A 17,265-nucleotide genomic window follows, 5' to 3' on the forward strand; every position below is an offset into this window, starting at 1 on the left:
CACCACCCTTTTTTAGTTCATCTTTCTTGGCAAATGGTTGAAATGTATTTAAAAAATGTACTTCTGGCTCATTCCTGTAAACCCTTGGGGGTTGTTGCTTGGTGTTCTCTGTTTTGGCATGGTAGCTGCTGGCTAATCCGGGGAGCATTCAAAAGAGCGGAGCCATCAGCGCCAAGTTTAACTGTATTTCCATTTGTTGCAATGAATGGTTACAATCTATGACGAAAGTGTTCCTGACTGAAATGACCACGTACGCAGTTCAATATCTCCACTCCCTCCCAACCCACATTAACCACTTTACAGCTTTTGGACTACAAGTACATTGTCTCTGGGCACACCTGGGTTCAAACCGGGGATAATGGGTGAGCCATCTACAGAAGAGAAAGGTATTCTGATTTTCCAATATTTTGGGAAAAGTGTAAATGAGCTTATTTACTCAGAAGAGAGAAGTAGCGATGTCTGCAATATCAGGTGGCCTCACAAAGTGATAACATCTGAACAGCGTCTGTTGGGCAGGGCAGTGTTCAAAAATGCATATTTCACACCTCACTTCATGAGGACACTTAGAAAAAAAAGGCATTGTGCAATCTTGAGTTAGATATTCATGAACATCTTTCATAACATAAACCTGGAGTGAACCCTTGAGTGGAAATGCATTGCTGTAGGGCAGGGGTAAGCAACCTTAGACGCAAGTGCTTTGATCCGCGGTAGCTTTACCAATAGTACACTCGCAATAAGTGTGCTAGAGTTCTTTGGATATGTGACCTCTCATCCACAAACACCACAAAGACCCGCCCTACTCTGCCTCTGATTGGCTAGCACTCATTGCCTTCTTCTCACAGTTTGCCAAGTTTATTGCTGAAGATTGATGGGAGGTTGGTGGAGTCAATGATTTCAACTCAGATGTTGAAGTTTACATAATGATCACAGCCTTCATGTGTAGTTCTCTCTTTTATGATTACAATGTCCTGGTTATGAGAGAAGAATGTTTTTTATTCATTTTGCTATGCACGTTGCCGATATGGATGAAATACAAATACAGATCCGTTGGTGATTTCAATTTTTTGCCTGGTGACATGATTAAACATAATGCTATCCTATTAAAAGGGTTGCGACGTTCTCACTTAGTTATATATTACAGTCAAATATCACAAGTTAAAGTATTAACTTTAAAGTAGAATAAAAAAAAAAACCTCTAAACATTATATATATATATATATATAAAAGTCTTAAATCAGGAACAACTATGAGTGCAAAGTACATAGTGTTGGACTGTGAAGAAGCCAAATAAGGAAAAGCTGACCTTAAATAACTTTTTAATAGAAGTGGATCTACACGCTGTAGATTATTAATATAATTGTCCAAAGTCCAAAGTCTGCGTTTTGTAGCAGGTTGCTGTCTGGGTTGAGTGTGTGTCTACTTTGCTATGACAGGATGCAGATGCTATATACTGTATATCTATACTGCTAGCATCGTATGAATTTCTTTCATTTTTCTTAACGGAGAACAAATCAGATATGTACAAATGCAATAATTTAATAATAATCACAATAATAATAATACATCTGACCTAAAACTATTTTGACTGACAAGAACAGCAACAGGAAAACCACTGATCTGGTGTCCTTGTGTGAACTCTGCACATGATTCTCACAATCTCCAGGAAATCCCCTGAATAGTGTTGAATGTTCAAAGTCAGGCACGTAGACTGTGCATTATTTGATAGATCTCTTTATTATGTGCATTGTATGCATACAGTGTTGAGATCTGGTACAACATAGCTGCTCGCCATGAAATGATTTTTTGCGTGGCTGGAAGTGACGCAGTGGTCTTATTGTGGGGAAACACTCAGGACCGTCCGGATGCTACAGAGCAAAAACAAACAACATTCAGACCTGTCTAGCCGGTTAGTAAATCCTGAATGGCGGAGAAAGTATGGGAGTGTACATCTACCATTTGCCATGCTTCATCAGCTCAATGGCATCGTTGACCTGGGCCAAAGTCATGTTGTGAGTGATGAACTCATCCACCTTCACCTTCTTGTCCAGGTAGGCTTTGACCATCTGAGGCACGCCATCCTTACTCTTAAATCCTGAACCACAGATAACACACTTAAAATAAGAGCAGAGATCCACATGCCGTTAACTGTCACTGTGCCAGCTACTACTTGGCCATACATGAGAGGTATAACCTTGGTTGTCAGTCAAAGAGAAAAGGATGCAGGCCTTACCTGAGACCCAAATGAGGTCGACTCACTTTGGCTGCCACTCATACTACGATTATTACTTTTAAGACCCACCTTTTTGAGATGACAACCATTCAAAAATGACAACCTGTCACTTTGACAATATTTGACTGACAGGCATCTCACCTCCAAACATAGAGCCCTTCCATGTGCGTCCAGAGATGAGCTGAATGGGGCGGGCGGCAAAGTTGTCCTTGTCCGTCCAGCCAACCAGCACGCTGACGCCCCAACCTCTCACACAAGACTCCAAGGCGCTGCGCTAGATGGAGAAACAGCACAAAGCCAGTGTGCGTGTCACCGGAAGGGTCTCAAATCTGGAGAGGAGCTAAGAAAAATAAGGGTTTTAAAAGCTACTCCCCATGACTCCCACATTCCCAACACATTCCAGGGAGAAGTCCACTCCTCCATCGGTCATCTCGGACAGCACCTCGCTGATAGGTTTACTGTGATCCTTGGGGTTCACGAAGTCGGTCGCGCCGAACACCGTGGCCTTCTCAAACTTCTCTGGATTGATGTCAACTGCGATAATCCTCTTGGCTCCTGCAGCCTTGCAGCCCATGACTGCAGCCAAACCCACAGCTCCCAGACCAAACACAGCACATGTGGAGCCTGGTTCCACCTACGATACAACAGAGTTCAGTCAACATGGCTCTTTAGGTCAGACATCTTAGTTCTTAAAACACTTGTTCTCCCTAGATACTTTGGTGCCACTGAGAGTATGTTGATTTCAGATGCCTGAACAGAGCAGTGCAGGGGAGGGATTCCCTAACGCAGGTTTTAGCCTTCAACAATACATGTAACACCATCCCTGACAGTCAAACAGACACACCTTAGCAGTATTAACTGCTGCTCCGTATCCTGTGCAGATCCCACAGCCAAGGAGACACACTTTGTCCAGAGGGGCAGCAGGGTCGATCTTAGCCACAGCCATCTGGTTCATAACAGTGTACTGAGAGAATGTACTGGTTCCTATAAACTGCAGCACCTTCTTTCCCTTACAGGTGAACCTGGAGTCTAATGAGGACATTTCCTGCCGACGACCAACGGACCTGAACAAGACAATGTTTTGATGTGAAAAAAACCTGAATAACAATTTGAGCACTGCTCTCATGTATTAGAAGGTTCAATGAATATTTGCAACATTTCGCTTTTCCCATCGTCATCCATTCACACACCTGTTACCAGTTCTTTAATCGTCTCTACATACCAACTGTGTGATTTGACCAGTCCTGGACCCAGCAAACACTTTTTGATTTTCTATGCGAGCAGATTTCTACCATCCTTTGCCTCAGAGATTACTGTAACAAGGCCCGTAATAGTGAATCTGCGTTTCTGTGGAACGCAGTATAGTGTCCTCAAAGCTTGTTATCTGTGTAGATCACAGACTTCCCCAACACCCCTGATTCTCAGCCCCAGGTTCCCAGCCCTCAGCCCAAGCCTGCTACCTTCCTGTCTTGAGCTGGCTTTCCTGCTACCCGCCTGTCCAGATCCTGCTTTTTCTGAGTCGGCGAAGCAGCTGCCCACATCCTCCAAGCCTTCAAAGAACTGTTCGGGGAGCCACCCTGACATCTCACAGTCATCTGTTGAGGGTACTCGCTTGAGTCATCATTGTGGCAATGCTGTGTTCCGTCTGCATGTTACCTTCCTGCAATTTGGACTCTCTGCCTGTAAGCCATTTACAATAAACCACTGAATTCATTTTGCTGCCTACAACTGTTTGCATTTGGCTCCAATCCCTGTATAGCAACTGTAACAGCTATACTGATAGAAAACTGTTGAATACGATGTTTGTCTAGAAGCGTTTGAACATATCCAGCAGGAATAAAATCAATAGTTGAGACAGAAGAGTGTATTCGTGCTTATTGAGCTCACCATCCTCTTTCGCACTGGTTGGTCTTTGGACTCTTACAGAAGCGACATTCTCTACACTGGGAGTTGAACAGAGGAATGACCTTGTCTCCTGAAAGACAAAAACAATGTTATAGTCACATTAATCTCTAACTTTCATTATGTTGCAAAACAATGGCACAGAGTGGCCTCAATTTACAACCCTCATATATTTTCACTAATACCTGTAAAACTGTTAATGTACAGATTAAGGAGACATATTGTTCATAGTGACCTTAAGAGGTCTGTTTCAAAAAGTCAAAACATCTTTGAACAAAACGTAACAGCTATGTCCCTTTATTTCTGAACTTTGGACAGAGCCAAGCTAGCTGTTTCCAAACTTTACGCTAAGCTAAGCTTAGCTATGCTAAGCTAAACACGTCTGAGCTCCGTACTCAACACACAGACATGAGACATATCAATCTTCTCATCTCACTCTCAAGAAAGTGCAAAGAAGCATTCATTCCAAAATATTGTACTATTCGAAACTGACCTGGTTGAAATTCAGTGACTCCAGGTCCGACGCTCTCTACGATGCCGGCTGCCTCGTGGCCGAGGACTACTGGGAATCCGTCTTTAGGCATACTCTCCAACAGGTGGTACAGGTCAGAATGGCACACCGAAGTTGCCACAATCTGCAACGAAGACAGAAAGCAAACAATGAAAACACAAAGGATTAAAAACTGATGGTAATTCACTCTCACTGGGTTCAGCAGGACTAGCAACACTTTCATATCATATTATCATTTTTATGTAGCGTTAATATCAAACATATCACTAAATGGATAGTTAGTGGACGTCTCTCACCTTGATGCGGACCTCATTGTCTTGGGGCGGGGCTACCTCAATCTCCTCAATCACCAAAGGCTTGTTGGGCTCCCACGCCACTGCTGCCTTGCACTTGATGACCTACAGGGCAGTGACACCACATGAATTTACCCTCTGGCATTTTGGAGAATGCGATTATTGCATGCGAATAATCTAGAGTAGAAACGATCTTGCTCGGAGCTTGCGTACCACCTGCATAGGCTTGCGCCATGCATGAGTATAGACAGAACTTTATGAGACTGTAAAAAGAAACATGCTACATTAGCAAGAACAGGATATTATTTTGCAATCCTATGTGTTAAAATTGAAGGCAAACTCAAAATTCAACGTCAGATCAACTGACTGCCACATTGCAAATTAGTTTGGGTTTCACGTCAAAAAACTTTTTTTTTGTTATGTTTTGACAGCTAGTGGTTTCATTGTCTCTGACACAGCTGCTCCTCTAAATGCAAACATGAAAAGCGACAGTTGTCTCAGATACTTATTAATTAAGTGTTGTTTTGTTTTTTTACATTTTGGCTAACTATTCCCTCAGCCTTGACTGTTATACAGTTACACAAAACTGATACTTCAAAACTGTGCAAGGTCAAAATAGGACGAGATATTTCACTGAAGCAGAGAGGACAGAGACAGACATGAATAAAGAAAGAGACAGAAAGACAGGTACTTTATATATAACCCTCTGAACCCCAAAACCCCCAGACAGGATCTAAAAGCATGATTTCTTTAAAGAAGCGCGAAAACTACACCATTTATCCTAGCCAGACGCTGTGAAAACCATAATCAGTCAGATTTTCATCTTCCCAACCCATCATGTGTGATGAACGCTTCCATCAGAAAAAGTAACCAAAGCTAAGATTAGAATTGTGATATTTCATAAACAACATTTTATTCTACATGTCTCATTAAAAACCTCACCCCAAATAAACCACTAAATGAGATCCTGTAGAAACGTAGTGCAAAAAACCCAACTAAAAACGAATAAGCACACCACAAAATATGTTGGATTGTACTCACCTTACCAGCTGTAAGAGAGGAGGCTAACAAACAAGAGAGGAGTTAAGAGAGCGGCTGCAGGACAGAAGTGGGGAGGAGACAACAAGAGACCTTGGACCTATGGTTTTATGTTGCATTTATTTTTAGCGAGCATACATAGGGTTCAGTTGGAATGGGAGGTGTAGAAACCAACAAAACACATCCCAATCACTCTATGCAGTAAACCTGGGCATACCCTGGTGGTAGAGGCTCCGCCTCCTGTTAACTACAGTTTTAAAGTGCTTAATATACTAAAGGGGGTGGAGCACAGTGTACACAGACAAAAAACATATACAATCACGGAGCACCCTATAATAATATCATATAATTTCATCACACAGTAAATGGGGCTTTGAGAGGTATCAGGCCTGAGTCATCGTTAATCAAATTTCCCCAGATCTATAAGAAAAAAAGCAAGAATTAAACAAGTATAGAACAAGGGGCTATGAAGGGACTTCAGGCAGGGCATTAAAACATAGATCCCAAATTCTACAATAAATAACTTGGATTACAGCATAACGCCTATGTCTGAATTACAGCATAACACTCATATCAAAATCCTCATTGAGGCCCATCGGCCGAAGTGTATCTAAAGTGTCAATCCAAAAAAGCTCCCTTTGGCATATCTTTCTTTCCATAGATCCTCCTTTTGGCCCCCCTTTTTTGTGTTGTGTAAATGTGGCGTCCACTTGTAAACCTCTCAGTAGTACAATCAACACTTTAAAGCTGTAGTAAACAGGAGGTGGAGCCTCTACCACCAGGGTGTGCCCAGGTTTACTGCATAGAGTGATTGGGATGTGTTTTGTTGGTTTCTACACCTCTCATTCCACCTGAACCCTGTATGCTCTGATGAATGTCCTTTAGACCAAAAAGTGTTCTCTGCAGAAATTTAAGTGTGCGGGTATCTACTCTACCAGTTTGAATTTTTTTTTTTTGAGAAAAGTTTCTTCATCTCATCTCATCTCATCTCATCTTCACCCGCTTATCCGAGATCCGGTCGTGGGGGCAACAGCTCCAGCAGGGGACCCCAAACTTCCCTTTCCCGAGCCACATCAGCCAGCTCTGACTGGGTGATCCCGAGGCGTTCCCAGGCCAGTTTGGAGATATAGTCCCTCCACCTGGTCCTGGGCCTCCCTCGGGGTCTCCTCCCAGCTGGTCGTGCCTGGAACACCTCCCTAGGGAGGCGCCCAGGTGGCATCCTTACCAGATGCCCGAACCACCTCAACTGGCTCCTTTCCACGCAAAGGAGCAGCGGCTCTACTCCGAGTCCCTCACGGATGACCGAACTTCTCACCCTATCTCTAAGGGAGATGCCAGCCACCCTCCTGAGGAAACCCATTTCGGCCGCTTGTACCCGCGATCTAATTCTTTCGGTCATGACCCAGTCCACATGACCATAGGTGAGGGTAGGAACAAAGATTGCCCGGTAGATAGAGAGCTTTGCCTTGCGGCTCAGCTCTCTTTTCGTCACAACGGTGTGGTAGAGCGACTGCAATACCGCCCCAGCTGCTCCGATTCTCCGGCCAATCTCACGTTCCATTGTTCCCTCACTCGCGAACAAGACCCCGAGGTACTTGGACTCCTTCACTTGGGGTAAGGACTCATTCCCTACCCGGAGTGGGCAATCCACCGGTTTCCTGCTGAGAACTATGGCCTCAGATTTAGAGGTGCTGATCCTCATCCCAACCGCTTCACACTCGGCTGCGAATCGATCCAGTGAGTGCTGGAGGTCACAGCCCGATGAAGACATCACGACCACATCATCTGCAAACAGCAGCGATGCAATCCTCAGCCCACCGAACTGTAAACACTCCTCCCCACGTCTACGCCTCGATATCCTGTCCATGAATACCACAAAAAGGATTGGTGACAAAGCGCAGCCCTGGCGGGGGCCAACCCTCACCGAAAACGAGTCTGACTTACTGCCGAGAACCCGGACACAGCTCTCGCTTTGGGCGTACAGGGATTGGATGGCCCCCAGAAGTGGCCCCCTCACCCCATACTCCCGCAGCACCTCCCACAGTATCTCCCGGGGGACCCGGTCATAAGCCTTCTCCAGGTCCACAAAACACATGTAGCGTGATGGGCGTATTCCCAAGCCCCCTCCAGGATCCTTGCGAGAGTGAAGAGCTGGTCCGTTGTTCCACGGCCAGGACAGAATCCGCATTGTTCCTCTTCAATCCGAGGTTCGACTATCGGCCGAACCCTCCTTTCCAGCACCTTGGAGTAGACTTTACCAGGGAGGCTGAGTAGTGTGATACCGCGATAATTGGCACACATCCTGTGGTCCCCCTTTTTGAACAGGGGAACCACCACCCCGGTCTGCCACTCCCTAGGCACCGTCCCAGACCTCCACACAATGTTGAAGAGACGTGTCATCCAAGACAGCCCCTCCACGGATTCAGGAGTTCCTCAAAGTGCTCCTTCCACCGCCCGATTACCCCCTCAGTTGAAGTCAACAGAGGCCCATCCTTACTGTATACAGCTTGGATGTTTCCCCGTTTCCCCCTCCTGAGGTTCCGGATGGTTTTCCAGAAACACCTTGGTGCCGACCGAAAGTCCTTCTCCTTGGCTACTTCAAACTCCTCCCACACCCGCTGCTTTGCCTCCTTCACGGCAGTGGCTGTAGCCCTTCGGGTCTGTCGGTACCTTGCAACTGCCTCAGGAGTCCTCCGGGATAACATATCCCGGAAGGCCTCTTTCTTCAGTCGGACGGCTTCTCTGACCACCGGTGTCCACCACAGTGTTCGAGGGTTACCGCCCCTTGAGGCACCTAAGACCTTGAGACCAGAGCTCACCGCCGTAGCTTTGGCAATAGAAGCTTTGAACATCATCCATTCCTGTTCCATTCCCAACCTCCACAGGGATGCTAGAAAAGCTCCGCCGGAGACGTGAGTTGAAGATCTCCCGGACAGGGGCCTCCTCCAGACGTTCCCAGTTTGCCCGTACTACCTGTTTGGGTTTACCAGGTCTGTCCAGAGTTTTCCCCCACCCTCTGACCCAACTCACAACCAGATGGTGATCAGTTGACAGCTCCGCCCCTCTCTTGACCCGTCTAAAACATACGGCCTCAGATCTGATGATACGATAACAAAATCGATCATCGACCTTCGGCCTAGGGTGCTCTGGTACCACGTACACTTATGAACATCCTTATGTTCGAACATGGTGTTCGTTATGGACAATCCATGACTAGCACAGAAGTCCAACAACAAATGGCCGCTCGGATTTAGATCAGGGAGGCCGTTCCTCCCAATCACGCCTCTCCAGGTATCCCCATCGTTGCCCACGTGCGCGTTGAAATCCCCCAGCAGAACTAGAGTCCCCCACTGGAGCCCCATACAGGACTCCAGTCAGAGCCTCTAAGAAGGCCGAATACTCTGAACTGTTGTTCGGTGCATATGCACAGACAACAGTCAGAGTTTTCCCCCCCATAACCCGCAGGCGTAGGGAGGCGACCCTCTTGTCCATCGGGGTAAACTCCGACGCAGCGGCACTCAGCCGGGGATTTGTGAGTATCCCCACACCCGCCTGGCACCTCACACCCTGGGCAACTCCAGAGAAGAAAAGAGTCCAACCCTTATCCAGGAGTACGGTTCCAGAACCGATGCAGTGCGTAGAGGTAAGCCCCACCAAATCTAACTGGTAGCGTTCCACCTCCCGCACAAGCTCCGGCTCCTTCCCCCACAGAGAGATTACGTTCCATGACCCCAGAGCCAGCCTTTGCCTCCCGGGTCTGGTCCGTCGACGTCCCTGGCCTTCACTGCCACCCATGGGGCAGTGCACCCGACCCCAGCGGTTCCTCCCGCAGGTGGTGAGCCCACAGGATGGAGAGGAGGGGGGTGTCACGTTGCTGCTTCGGGCTGTGCCCGGCCGGGCTCCGTGGCAAACCCGGCCACCAGGCGCTCGCTGTCGGGCCCTCCGACTGGGCTTGGCTCCAGAGGTGGGCCCCGGGCTTCCTTCGGGCAGGGTCTCCTCAACTCTTCTTAGTTTTTTCATTGGGGTTTTTTAACCATTTTTAGTCTGGCCCTTCGCTTGAGACCAATTTGCCATGGGAGACCCTACCAGGAGCTCTAGGCTCCAGACAACATAGCCCTCAGGGTCATGGGGGCACTCAAACCTCTCCACCATGTGAAGGTGATGGTTCCCCAGAGAAAAAAGTTTCTTATATAAGAAAAAGCTGGGTGAAGCGGTGGTTATCCTGCATTTATATTGCAACAGTATAAACCATTCAGATGAGATCGACTCCAATAATCCTAACTTCCCCGGCTGCTTTACAGCCCATAATTGCTGCGAGGCCCAGTTCCCCAAAGTCAACCTCTGCACAGGGCGAGCCGGCCTCTATACCTAACCCTACTTAAACATCCAGAGGAGACAGAATTGAGGTTCTAGATTGTTATTCTTTTGATATCCTTTATCTTCTTTGCCTTTTATACTATCCAAGACTCTAGCCAAGAGTCAAAACTGTGGACTGTGTTCAGCACAATGAGAAGGAAATCTGATTTTCAAACCAACACCAACGTGAATTGTTCTGTCCAACCAACACATTCTCACTCCCAACTCGTGAAACATCGACACTTGGTCAGTGACCCTGAGCTTCGAAGTCTGATGGTTTAGAAACTCCTCTTGGGTCAATTTTGAATGGGTCGAGGACGGTGTGTTAATTTCAGGTTTTTAGACGCGTATCTTTTCAAAATAACTTCTGTGTTCACAATAAACATAAAGTTTCACCTCGTTACATGCATACTGTGTCTCATTGAAATTAACTTCCAACGTCGGTTCACTTATGTAGTTAGGTTGACTTATGCCACAAAACTACTTGGTTAGGTTTAGACAACAAAAGTACTAAGTTAGGCTTAGGAAAAGACCGTGGTTTAAGGTCAGATTTATTCAGACCAGTTAATTTATATCAATGTTTACTCTCTTTTTTTTGGCTGATACAGCATGTATATCTGCTCTATAAATCACTTGTTGAGGAAAAATATAAAATATATAAAGGAGAAATTTATATTTTCTTAGTCACATGATGGTGCCCTCTCGTTTTGCATCAATTTGATGGAATACTGTTAAGTACCCATCTACATAAATGGAGAGCTTATTTCAAAACAGGCAATCAAATGTTGCATTAAGCAGTAACGTCAGTGTCCTATCTTATTGTGTGCATGTGAGACTGTGTACATGTGTGTATGTTTGAGGGGGGAAGTTGGAGGCTGGCAATCAAGGTGCATTTTGTGGAAATCATAGTAAATAATTATAAAAATGTAAAGTAAAAGAACGATGGATTGCGCAAAAGCCCCCCAAGGACGTAAATGAGGACTGTTCATGTCTGTTCATTATAAAAGAGCAATGGCCAATGGGGCAACCACAACACTGGGTCAACCAAGGTAACTTCACCACTTGCTCAGTAGGTCAGGGAGACTTTATAGGGCTTTTCAGTTCCAGATAAAATCTATGAACAATGTAATATAAAATCTACACACTGATATTACTAAATGTGATTCAGTTGGACAGAATAGGAACCAGGGTTTGAGTAATAAAGCTAATCATTTATCATTTATGCAGGCATGTACCAGAGTGCAAAGTTAAAGTTGTATTTCTGCATGTGTACAATTTCTTTGCAGGTAGTACATTTCCCAGGTTCTGGGACAGAAAATGTACCACAACAGTGAGAGAGTTGGAGCAATAAAAGTGATGTCAAGAGATCATATTTCATAGAGACTTAGGAAAAGGAAACCATGGTCCTGAGAGAATCTCACTTTACTTACACTATATAATGATGTGATGGCAGATGTTATTGGTGTATATCACTTTAAATATTGCTGTCAACGAATTGTGGGATGCCATTATCTCCTTTACTTACTAGTTCAGTGTAGCCTATGCTAAAGGAGATGAGAAAGGAAGCATTGAAGCACCTTTCCTCAGCATTTAGAGAAGTCGAGCAGCTCTAATTATGGTTGCTGCTTCGATAGTAGAAGACAAAATGATAGACCACAACAGACACTTGAACATCATCAGCATACAACTCAATGACACCAGGACACAAACAAGGAAGCCATTCAGATGCTGAGACCATTTATTTTGCTCTAAAAACACTTCGACATGTTCCAGCTTTGACTTATATGAACACAGCAGATAATCCACTAAAGAGCATCATGTAAGCAACACCTTGGTCCTATTGTGGAGAAACATTCAGGACCGTCCGGATGCTGTGGAACAAAAGTAAAAGAGAAATGAGGAGACCTGCATCTTTTAATTGATCTTGTGTTGTTGTTGAGTCACGAATGGAGGAGAAAGAATGGGAGTGTACATCTACCATTTGCCATGCTTCATCAGCTCAATGGCATCGTTGACCTGGGCCAAAGTCATGTTGTGAGTGATGAACTCATCCACCTTCACCTTCTTGTCCAGGTAGGCTTTGACCATCTGAGGCACGCCATCCTTACTCTTAAATCCTGAACCACAGATAACACACTTAAAATAAGAGCAGAGATCCACATGCCGTTAACTGTCACTGTGCCAGCTACTACTTGGCCATACATGAGAGGTATAACCTTGGTTGCCAGTCAAAGAGAAAAGGATGCAGGCCTTACCTGAGACCCAAATGAGGTCGACTCACTTTGGCTGCCGCTCATACTACGATTATTACTTTTAAGACCCACCTTTTTGAGATGACAACCATTCAAAAATGACAACCTTTTACTTTGACAATATTTGACTGACAGGCGTCTCACCTCCAAACAGAGAGCCCTTCCATGTGCGTCCAGAGATGAGCTGAATGGGGCGGGCGGCAAAGTCGTCCATGTCCGTCCAGCCAACCAGCACGCTGACGCCCCAACCTCTCACACAAGACTCCAAGGCGCTGCGCTAGATGGAGAAACAGCACAAAGCCAGTGTGCGTGTCACCGGAAGGGTCTCAAATCTGGAGAGGAGCTAAGAAAAATAAGGGTTTTAAAAGCTACTCACCATGACTCCCACATTCCCGACACATTCCAGGGAGAAGTCCACTCCTCCATCGGTCATCTCGGACAGCACCTGGCTGATGGGTTTACTGTGATCCTTGGGGTTCACGAAGTCGGTTGCGCCGAACACCGTGGCCTTCTCAAACTTCTCTGGATTGATGTCAACTGCGATAATCCTCTTGGCTCCTGCAGCCTTGCAGCCCATGACTGCAGCCAAACCCACAGCTCCCAGACCAAACACAGCACATGTGGAGCCTGGTTCCACCTACGATACAACAGAGTTCAGTCAACATGGCTCTTTAGGTCAGACATCTTAGTTCTTAAAACACTTGTTCTCCCTAGATACTTTGGTGCCACTGAGAGTATGTTGATTTCAGATGCCTGAACAGAGCAGTGCAGGGGAGGGATTCCCTAATGCAGGTTTTAGCCTTCAACAATACATGTAACACCATCCCTGACAGTCAAACCGACACACCTTAGCAGTATTAACTGCTGCTCCGTATCCTGTGCAGATCCCACAGCCAAGGAGACACACTTTGTCCAGAGGGGCAGCAGGGTCGATCTTAGCCACAGCCATCTGGTTCATAACAGTGTACTGAGAGAATGTACTGGTTCCCATAAATTGCAGCACTTTCTTCCCCTTACAGGTGAACCTGGAGTCTGGGGCTGACATCACATCAGCTTCCCTGAGTAGAGAATTTGATCGAATGAAAATATTGCTTGAGACTCGGTGTTTGCATTGCTCCATGTTCCATTAGAGGGTGCAATAAATATTGATTGCCAAAAGATAACCAAAAAAAATCAAAGCCCGTAACAAAGTGTTCTGTGCCACCATCAGACAACACCTACAGTTGCTCCTCTGACATAGTGAGTACTATGACATATGTAGAGACACAGTGAATTTGCACCATCAAATGGGTCTATAACCTAATATGAGCACATGAAATGAAGAGATGAGAAGAAAAAGATGAGCTCACCAGGCATGCACACACTGGTTGGTTTTGGGACTCTTACAGAAGCGACATTCTCCACACTGGGGGATGAACAGGGGGATGACCTTGTCTCCTGAAATTCAAATACAGTGCCGCCATGTCCAAGGAACTTTAGGCCAACTAACAAAACAACAAATCCAATGTAAAACAGGTTTGTTGGGATGAGTAGCACAAACATGCCTTGGTGTTGTCGTTGCTAGCATTGCTGCCACAAGGTTTGACAGGGAAAGAAGCACTGAGCCGTTAGACAAATGAAAGTGTTGAGGTTGTAAGCTTTGACTGACCCGGTTGAAACTCAATGACTCCAGGCCCGACGCTCTCTACGACGCCGGCTCCCTCATGGCCGAGGACTGCAGGGAAGCCGTCTTTATGCATACCTTCAAAGAGATGATACAGGTCTGTGTGGCACACTCCGGTCGCCACGATCTGCACCCAACACAAACGGCCACACAATGAAAACACCGATGAGTGTTTCTTGTCAAAAGTTGGGTATCGCGCTTCCTTCAAACACTCGCAATTGAAATCATAGCAAAGCAACCGTACCAGTGGACCAAGGAATGGATTCAATTGTGTGTTGATCTGCTCTAGCATAAGATGCCAAACATTAGCATGTCTAACTAACTAAAGAAGAACCGGGATGTTAATTCTCAGGCCAAAAGGCATTTTGTTAGCAAACTACATTTTAAAGGGTTATAGGTATCGTCAAATCAACAACCCATTGTTTCAAGACTTATTTTGCATTTTGAGTGTGGGCTACATCTGGCACATTTTAGCTCTAATTTGGTCTTTAAACACAACAAAACTACTTAGTTAGGTTTAGGAAAAGATTGTGAAATACTGCGTTAGGTTTAGACAACAAAACTCCTTAGGTTTAGGAAAAGATCGTCGTTTGGGTTAAAATAACTAGAGAAGTGTCGTTACTAAAGTATGCATGTTAAGTGTTCTTGTTGCACTCGGGGAAAGCGGCACAGGGGCCTCCAGGGTGAAAGACAGTCAGGTTCATGATTAGGTGGATTAATTACAAATTCATTTCGTGGGATATCTGGGAATTCCAGCCCATTATTTTTCATAGGTACAGCTACGAACACTGGATGAGAACAGCCTGGGCCCAGTATGAACATCAGTGGAGAGCCATCTTCTATTTATCTCCACTACATATCCAGAGGAAGGCTTTCATGAGTTGATGTCACTATGGATTTCTGGTTGGGGAAGTCTTCAAAAAATCTTCAGTTAGAATAACATTCATTCACCCTTCCTCAAATGTGCAGTAAGACATTCCCGTGTGTGTACAGGTGTGTGTGTGTGTGTTCTGATAGTGGACGTCTCTCACCTTGATGCGGACCTCGTTGGCCTGGGGCGGAGCTACCTCAATCTCCTCAATCACCAAAGGCTTGTTGGGCTCCCACGCCACTGCTGCCTTGCACTTGATCACCTACAGGGTAGCAAAATCTCAATTTACTGGGTGCTACTGCCACAGTTCCACTATTTTAGGATGGGTTTTCTGGAAAGGAGATGAAATGTTACCGTCCTCTGTGCACGATTTCAAGGCAAACACTCATCTAGAGGTGCCACATTGACTTGTACCACGCAAATGATCATCACAGCGAACATAATCAAAGGGGTTTCACCTATCCGCTGCACATTTATTCATTACATGTTAACAGTGGTAGGTGGTTTCCATTACCCTAACACTGCTGCTCCTGGAAAAGCAAACATCACGTAACAGTTTTTTTTTTCGGTCTTTCTTTTTTTAAATTCCAACGTCGACCTTCATGATGTGGTTTTTGGCTCACTACCTCCTCATCTTTGCCAGTGTCCACAGCTGCGCAAATCTCTTCAAACTCAAAGTACATGCAATATTTCACTGAGGCAGAGGGGACAGCTGTAAAAGTCATAACTCTCAAGTTGCTTTGAGTGAAAGAAACATGTGCAAAGATAGTTACATTGACACCGTTCATGAGAGCACTGAAACACACTGTCAGGTATCAGCTTGATACATTCCTCCCATCCGCATTATGAAAATATTATGATCACTGAAAAAACATATAAATACAACTTAATATTATATTAAAACTTTTTGTGCATTGTAGTACGTTTTGTTTTTCTACTTATACATACTTGACTGTACTTAAACCACTATACTTTACAAAAAATAATTAAAACATCCCAGTTGTACGTAATTACATACGTTCTTATTGAATTATATACAGTACCTACCTTACCAGCTGTGGCCATTTTTGACGCAAAGCTGAAAGCAGAAAATAAGGAAGGAGTCGAGAGAGAGAAAGAGCTGCCGGACCGAAGAGTGAGGAGGAGAGAACTTAGATGTGATATTTAACTCCTGCTGCAACAGAAAGCTGTTATGCAAACATCCAGATGGGCAGGGTCTGACGAAGTCGTTGCTGTTCAATCAGTCGTTGCTCTAATCTGGGCCGCATACTGTATATGGAAGCTGTATAGTCATCAATCATTTTTAAGATGACATTTTCTCAATTAAAGAAAGATTATCATATTACTCTCGCAACTCTGTACCCACCCTCAAGTTTTAGATAAAAGTCCACCAAGCCCCACCCTGTACTTTAAATTATTATTATCATGGCAAATCTTGACAAAGTTAAAACTGCTGCTGAATTTGATATTCAGAGCTTTGATACAGCAGCAACTATGTTCTGTGTAAATATATAGTGGTGTGTGTTGTAATCTGAGCGTCTCTTTGCTTTGTAAGTTGGCCCGGCTGCATGCATGTTAGTGCATGTGATTCCCTGTCGTTTGCTCGATGGTTAGCTAGTGTTCCCCACTCTGCGCTGCGCGCATACGGCTGATGTTTCGGCGTGGCAGTGTAACAAAAATGAGATTACAGAAAACCTGTGAAGTCTACATCCTAGACGGATACTTTAACGCACCCACTGCATCCAAAAAACTTCCCCTGGTTAAGTTTCTGTACCCATTTCTTTGTCACCACATATAACACACTTATTGATCAAATCAAACAAATTGCTCAAAGCAGCTGGGTTTTTATTGAGAGGGACACTTTGTTGAATAAAGTTTTTCCTGAACCCCTATAGAGACAAACATTTTGGGTTTGTTAATGATTTAGCCCCTATAATAAAGCCTTTTTAATATATGCTTTTTTTTTCCTTGATAATAATTATTTTCTATTGCAAAAAAAGATGCAACACATATTATATAAATGTGACAAGGTTAAAATCATATTTTCATAAATCAGTTTTTCCATTTGTGTTTGCTTTTTATGGACATACTGATATAATTATACAGTAAACTAGTGTTGAATGTGTTTCCAATGTTTGTATTTGTAATT

The 17,265-nt window shown here is 44.8% G+C and overlaps 2 protein-coding genes across 2 annotated transcripts; both read right to left on the reverse strand.

Moving 5' to 3' along the window:
• Window positions 1-1,713: 1,713 nt before the first annotated feature.
• On the reverse strand, window positions 1,714-6,054 carry LOC137877626 (alcohol dehydrogenase 1-like). Its single transcript, XM_068717633.1, has 9 exons — window positions 5,978-6,054; window positions 4,940-5,041; window positions 4,626-4,767; window positions 4,118-4,205; window positions 3,075-3,294; window positions 2,604-2,864; window positions 2,372-2,504; window positions 1,954-2,092; window positions 1,714-1,865 (listed from the first exon to the last, which is right to left on the reverse strand). The coding sequence occupies exons 3-9, from the start codon at window positions 4,714-4,716 to the stop codon at window positions 1,832-1,834; spliced, it is 966 nt and encodes a 321-aa protein (XP_068573734.1). The 5' UTR covers window positions 4,717-4,767; window positions 4,940-5,041; window positions 5,978-6,054; the 3' UTR covers window positions 1,714-1,831.
• Window positions 6,055-12,050: 5,996 nt separating this feature from the next.
• On the reverse strand, window positions 12,051-16,196 carry LOC137877664 (alcohol dehydrogenase 1-like). The gene is made up of 9 exons (XM_068717702.1): window positions 16,164-16,196; window positions 15,277-15,378; window positions 14,231-14,372; window positions 13,932-14,019; window positions 13,430-13,640; window positions 12,959-13,219; window positions 12,727-12,859; window positions 12,309-12,447; window positions 12,051-12,201 (listed from the first exon to the last, which is right to left on the reverse strand). Exons 1-9 carry the CDS (start codon window positions 16,179-16,181, stop codon window positions 12,168-12,170), a joined length of 1,128 nt encoding a protein of 375 aa, XP_068573803.1. The 5' UTR covers window positions 16,182-16,196; the 3' UTR covers window positions 12,051-12,167.
• Window positions 16,197-17,265: the final 1,069 nt, after the last annotated feature.

Source organism: Cebidichthys violaceus, unplaced genomic scaffold, assembly GCF_023349555.1.
Source record: "Cebidichthys violaceus isolate CVI_PGR_0920_01 unplaced genomic scaffold, fCebVio1.0.p SCAF_22, whole genome shotgun sequence".
Taxonomy (NCBI): domain Eukaryota; kingdom Metazoa; phylum Chordata; class Actinopteri; order Perciformes; family Stichaeidae; genus Cebidichthys; species Cebidichthys violaceus.